At 49.7% G+C, this 6779-nt stretch overlaps 1 protein-coding gene across 1 annotated transcript; it reads right to left on the minus strand.

Moving 5' to 3' along the window:
* Positions 1–1709: 1709 nt before the first annotated feature.
* On the minus strand, positions 1710–3017 carry Lrrc30 (leucine rich repeat containing 30). Its single transcript, XM_051153750.1, has one exon. It carries the CDS (start codon positions 2760–2762, stop codon positions 1860–1862), a length of 903 nt encoding a protein of 300 aa, XP_051009707.1. The 5' UTR covers positions 2763–3017; the 3' UTR covers positions 1710–1859.
* Positions 3018–6779: the final 3762 nt, after the last annotated feature.

Genomic DNA, 6779 nt, shown 5'->3' on the forward strand with positions numbered 1-6779 from the left:
TGTCGCCAAGGCTTTGGGGCTCAGAGCAAAGGGCACCAGGTCTTGGTGTTCTTGCTTCATAGGGGTCTCAGCTCTGGGCAGTTAGTGAAGGCCTGTGAGGGTCTTCATCTTTCTCCCAACCCTGGTCTTCTTGGTAGAAAGCACAGGCTGTCACCTCTCTCAGAGCCCTGGCCCCAGGTCCTGGCTGCAACAGGGGCTACAGAAGCTTCATTCAATAGAACTGAGAGTGTTAGTGTGAAATTAACTATAAAAGTCGCAATGCCAGATCCTAGATCTTGCTGTTTGTTGTTTACTGTTTTCTATACGCTGTGTGCCCAGAAATCAGAGCAGCCTTCAGCGGCTGAACCTGTCGGTATGTCTTTCTCCACTGCCATTTTTTTATTCTAATTATTTTTTAAAGATTTATTTTATGAGCCAGGCAATGGTGGCGCACGCCTTTAATCCCAGCACTCAGGAGGCAAAGGCAGGTGGATTGCTGTGAGTTCGAGGCCAGCCTGGTCTACAAAGTAAGTCCAGGACAGTCAAAGCTACACAGAGAAACCCTGTCTCGAAAAACAAAAAAACCAATAATAATAATAATAATAATAATAATAATAATAATAATAATAATAATGTATTTTATGTGTACGAGTGTCTTGCCTGCATGTATGTATGTATGAGCGCATGTGCCAGAAGACGACGTCAGATCCCCTGGAACTGGAGTTTCAGTTTTGAGCTACCATCTGGGCGCTGGGAACAGATCCTGGGGTCTCTACAGCAAATCTCTAGCCCCTCCACTTTAACACTTTAATATTGACATCCTGAAAGCTCAGGCTCACTGTCAAGGCTTACCCTTGCACCTATTTGGCTGACTGTCTTAAAATCAAAACAAAGGCCACCCTAGAACCTCAAGAGAGATGCCTGCTTACGTGCCCTTGTGTGAAACTCAAGCAGCAGGGTCATCGTTTCCAAAGGTTTAAAGGGTAACTGCTTTGTGTGTGTGGCTTGCCCTGCTTTGCCCTTGCTACCTCCATTCCCACCTTGTGCCTTAACTCATCTCTGAGAAAGAAAAGGGAACGTAAAATGGGGTTCTTGGACCACGGGCACAATTTGGACGACTGTTGGAGTGAGGAGGCTGAGAAAGAATGCCGAAGCTCCACATCGAAACCATGCTGTTTATTGCCTGAAAGGTCTGGTGCCATTTCCGTCATCACCAGCACACATACCACACACAGCCCGATAGGCATCTTAAGTGAAAAGTTTCTGTGATCACTTCCCCAAAACACCCTAAGGGACAGCTTTGCCTGTTTTGGTCCCGGGAGTCACAGAGCTGGCTACACGTTAGCCTTTCTTCACGAAGGAAGCTTGCTTGTGGTGTGTGTGGGGGGTGTGTTTTGGGGGGGCAGCAGGGGTTAGTGCAGGAGCGTGTCTTGCTGTTGCCACCTCGCTGCAGGTTACCGGTTGGAATGGAAACCACCCAAAAGGAGATGGTCTCCATCCTTCACACCACACGGGGCACACAGTACATGGTAGTATACGTCGATCTTGGAATTACGTTGAGTTCGGCATAGCATTCACTTTACCAAGAGCTATTTCTCATGTGTTAAGGGTCATCTGTTCCAAACGCCTGCTTCAAGTCACACCTGGAGTGAGGTGAGCGAGTATCCTCCTTGGTCAGGGGGTGGGGAATACTAAGGACAGACAATAATAAGAGCAAATATCTCACCTGGTCAGATGTTCCAGAACAAGTTAGCAAACAGGAGCCTGGCGCCAATAGACACTAACGCAACCAGAAAGCTTAACACTAGAGAGGCAGCCCCAGCTAAGGAAGCCCAGGACTTGTGTCCCTGCATCTGAGGTCCGTACCTCCTCTGTCCACATCAGCTGTGCTTTTTCTCCTTCAGGTAGCTGTAGAGCATCTCCAAACCTCCCTCCACCAGCTCTGGCAGGGGTTTGGATAAAGGGTTATGGGAAATGTGCAGCCCTTTGTCCATGGGGTTCCACGCAATCCTCCCCAGTCTGCACAGCAAGTAGAGTTCATCTGGGAGGGTCTGGATGTCATTGTCATTCAGGTTTAGTAGCTCCAGGCTGGTGACCAGACAGAGTGACCTGGGGAAGGAGTGGATGCTGTTGCTCTCCGCGATGAAAATCTGCAGGCCAGCCAGGCACTGGATGCTCTCGGCAATGTTTTCCAGGCGGTTGGAGCCCACGTGCAAGAAATCCAGCTCCTTCAAGGAGAACACGCAGATGGGGATATGAGAAAAATAGTTGTTGCTGAGGTTCAGCTTCCGCAGCCTGGAGAGGTCTGCAAAGCTGGCTGGGAGTTGGGACAGGCAGTTGTGTGACACGCTCAGCACTTCCAGGTTCCTGCACAGGCTGAGTTCAGCAGGCACCTCCGCCAGGCAGTTCATGTTGAGGAACAGGACCTTGAGGCTCTGGAGGAGGCTGACTTCTCTGGGGAGGCTCTTGAGGCGATTGCCACACAGGTTCAGGACCACTATCCGGGTCAGCCTGCCCACCTCAGGAGGGAGAACTCGCAGCTGGTTGTGGGACAGATTGAGTTTCTGGACTTCCAACAAGCCCCACAGGAAGTCTGGGATGTCTGTCATTCCTTTAGTGACTAAGCTGAAGCTGACATGCCTCAAGCCGCGCTTCAGCAGCGACCGTGGGTCCTTCCCCAAGAGCAGGGTGTCGTCCCACGAAGAGAACTTCTGCCTCTTTCCCACCAGCAGCCTCTTGGGGTCCTTGTCACTGGAGCTGGCCCTGGACTGTTTGGCCCCCATGTGTCTTCCTTTCTTCCTTCAAGGTTAGGAGTCTGTCCTGCCTGAGCTCCCAAATGTCAGACTGTGGTGGGCAGGGACAGTGTGGAGGTGCACTCAGAGTGTCATGAAGAGAGCTTGTCTTGCCAGGCCTTGCGGGTGATCAAGACGGAGAGCCCTGTGTGGCTGCGGGAGGGCTGGGTCTGTTCCTGGGGGTGTGCTGAGGCGGTTGCTCTCTGACTGGACAGGCTGTAATGATACACTTGCCTCTGAGGCTTCCAGACAGAGCTGCTCGACTCCCTCTGTAAGCCACAAGGCAGCTGTCACTGTCATTCTGCTTGAGTTTTAGTGACGTGGTGTGTGCGCACAGGTTACGGGGCAGTTTCATATCACTTTAATCTCTTGGCTCTCCGTTGGTATCACAGTTGAGCAGGGTGATTAACGAGCGCAGCCAGAAAAAGAAACAAAGTAGAAAAATACAGCTGACCACACCAACAGTGATCCCCCTGGCTGAGGGAACTGATCCCAAAGAGAGTGACAGTTGTGGCTTGCCTGGGCACTATCAGTGGAGTTAGGTTTCCGGAGCCAAGGAGCATCAGATGTTGTCACTGTGCCCACTGCAAGTGTCAATGAACTGTGCTGGCAGGAAAAAAAAATAGCAAAAGCAGCCTGGACACCTGGCCCCAGCCTTTAACCCAGGCAGGGGCACTTTTGTGCTTGCCAGTGAGCACTTAAGTGAGGAGGGCTGGCTTCTCTCGCTGCTATTGCAAGTACAAGAGATCTTGACAGATACACAGTCTGTCTCTCTGTGTCTCTCTGTCTCTGTGTCTCTGTCTGTTTCTCTATCTCTGTGTCTCTCTGTCTCTGTCTCTCTGTCTCTGTGTCTCTCAGTCTCTGTGTCTCTGTCTGTCTCTGTGTCTCTGTCTGTCTCTCTGTCTCTGTCTGTCTCTCTGTCTCTGTATCTCTCTGTCTCTGTCTGTCTCTCAGTCTCTGTGTCTCTCTGTCTCTGTCTGCGTCTCTGTCTCTGTCTGCATCTCTGTCTCTGTGTCTCTCTGTCTCTGTCTGTCTCTCTGCCTCTGTGTCTCTCTGTCTCTGTCTGTCTCTCAGTCTCTGTCTCTCTGTCTCTGTGTCTCTCTGTCTCTCTGTCTCTGTCTGTCTCTGTGTCTCTGTGTCTCTGTGTCTCTGTCTCTGTCTGTCTCTGTGTCTCTGTGTCTCTCTGTGTCTCTGTCTCTGTCTGTCTCTGTGTCTCTGTGTCTCTCTGTGTCTCTGTGTCTGTGTCTCTGTGTCTGTGTCTCTGTCTCTGTCTGTCTCTCTGTCTCTGTGTCTCTCTGAAAGTGAATTCTACCCTAAGTGTGCCGAGTTCGTTGCTGGTATTATAAGTTGAAGCTTGTCTCCCAAAGTCCGTATGTTTGAAGCAGAGACAAAAGGTCCCGAGTGCTCCAGGCCAGCTCTGTGGTCAAATCAGTGAGCTCAGGTTCAGTGAGAGGCCGTGTCTCAAACACATGGTACGGAGCAATCCAGGAAGACATCCAGTAAGAAGTTAGGCACACACACACACACACACACACACACACACACACACACATGCACACACACACACACACGCGCGCACACACGCGCACACACACACGCACACACACACATGCACACACACATACACACACACGCACACGCGCGCACACACGCGCACACACACACACATGCACACACACACACACACACACACACACACACACACACACACATGCACACACACAGTTTAACAATAAAAGTAAGCTCACAGACACCACTGTTTCCTGTCGCTGCTTGCTGAAGTCATGGTCAACCCCACAGTGTACTTTGACATTGCAGCCAATAGCCAGCTGCTTGCAGACAAAGTCCCAAAGACAGCAGGGGCTTTTGTGCTCTGAGCACTGCAGAGAAAGGATTCGGATAAAAAGGTTCCTCCTTTCACAGAATTATTCCAGGACTCATGTGCCAGGGTGGTGACTTCACACGCCACAATGGCACCGGCAGCAGGTCCACGTACGGGGAGAAATTTGAGGATGAGAACTTCCTCCTAAAGCACTCGGGGCCTGCCATCTTGTTAGTGGCAAACACTGGACCAAACACAAACGGTTCCTAGTTTTCTATCTGCGCTGCCAAGACCGAGTGGCTGGGTATCTGCATGTGGTCTCTGGGAAGGTGAAAAACAGCACGGACATCGCAGAAGCCATGGAGTGCTGTGGGTCCAGGATTGGCAGGACCATTTTCAGCTGTGGGCAACTCTAACTCTTCTGACTTGCGGGCATCTTACCCGCCAGACCATGCTTTCTGTAGCTCAGGAGAGCTGCCCCGCCCCATCTGCTCGCAGTACCCTGTGTTCTCCACTCTCACTGAAGCTCTTCGGGTTCCATGGTTTCCTTCTTCCCCTCCACGTCTAGCTGGGTTGCAGAGTTAAGTTTATGATTATGAATAAAAATTAAATTAAAAAATAAAAGTAAAGGTAGATAACTGAAAAAACATAAAGAAAAGGGCATAGAGCACGTGCAGTGCAGGGCCTGTGTTCGAGGGCCTTGATTGGCAGCTGTCGGTTGTCACTTGAGTTTTAATGACACACTTTAAAGAATGGAATGAGGTCACTCCATACTTCAAGACATCTACGAAAAGGGCTGAAATTATATAAAAACTTTATCTGCATGGTACAAGAGCTGAAAGAAAACAGAATAAAAAGATTGTTTGGGCGTTCAGCGTGTGAATGAAGTTTTAGCTCGTTGGTGTTATTGTGAGTAATCACAATGTTTAAAAGTTTGTGAGAGTAGCAATGATGAATCCCCATCTGCCTGTCATCTCTGTTCATAAGTAATAATTATTTTTAATCATACAGAAAAAAGCCGCGTCTGTGTTGCAGCCCATTATAATAACTTTTGTGAACGAGGCACTGCAATCGACCTGGGGTGAGCTGGTAAGATACATGGGACAGAAAATGTGACGATAAACTGGAAACATCGCGTTGCTACATAGTTTTCAAGAGCAAACTGAGCGGAGGTCCCACCATTTTGGTCCTTTATTCGCTCAAAACCACCTAAGAAGGGGCTGGAGAGATGGCTCAGTGGTTAAGAGCACTGCCTGCTCTTCCAAAGGACCCGGGTTCAATTCCCAGCACCCACATGGCAGCTCACAACGGTCTGTAACTCCAAGATCTGACACCCTAACACCAACAGACATAAATTTAAAGATTAAATAAATAAAAAATATTTTAAAAAATACCTAAGAAGCAGTTGCAAGGCTGGAGGGATGGCTCAGTGGTTAAAAACACCAGCTGCTGCTCTTACTGGGGACTGGAGTTCAGTTCCCAGCACCGCATGGCAGCTCACTACTCTCTATAATTCCTGTCCCAGGCCACCCGAGGCTCGCTCCCTTCTGGCCTTCTCAGGTACCTGGTATGTATACACACATTCCATTGCATTACACGAAGTCAAAACAGCCATGCATACCAAATAAAAATAAACTAACCCATTAACACCAGAAAAGAAACACTGGCTGTGTGGCCAGGCCGGGTTCCTTGGGAATGCAGCAATGAGAGGGCCACTGGGGAGCGCCACCCGGGGAGTGCTGACAAGTGCCACATCTGCGGTGGCTAACCTTGGCTGTCAGCTTCACTACAACTGGAATTAACTAAAACCCGAGCATCTGGGTACACCCAGGAGGGATTTTTTCTTGACTGAATTATTTAAAAGTGGAAGGACCCACTATGAACATGGGACAATCCACCTTGACTCTGGACCATGCCTTGTGGTGAGAGCCTGTGCCGTACAAAGGGCAGGAAGAAGGAATCGCTCTCGCCTTGCCTGCTTGCCCTCTCTCTCCCTGGCAAGCCCAGACCTCCACTAGCTTTAGGGCCTCCTTGTTTGGGGTCCTGGCCTTTGCTGAAGACCAGCTGAGGCATCCACCTTGCAGACAGAACAATTGCTAGAATCTTGGACTTTGTATCAGCAGACAGCCGTTGCTGGGATAGTCGGATTGTAATCCGTAAACCGCTCTAATAAATCCCAGTTTTAT

Source organism: Acomys russatus, chromosome 12, assembly GCF_903995435.1.
Source record: "Acomys russatus chromosome 12, mAcoRus1.1, whole genome shotgun sequence".
NCBI lineage: Eukaryota > Metazoa > Chordata > Mammalia > Rodentia > Muridae > Acomys > Acomys russatus.

What these genes read in the sequence shown, in the direction of transcription:
- Lrrc30 (XM_051153750.1), bottom strand. Translation starts at nt 2,762, where the DNA reads ATGGGGGCCAAACAGTCCAGGGCCAGCTCCAGTGACAAGGACCCCAAG.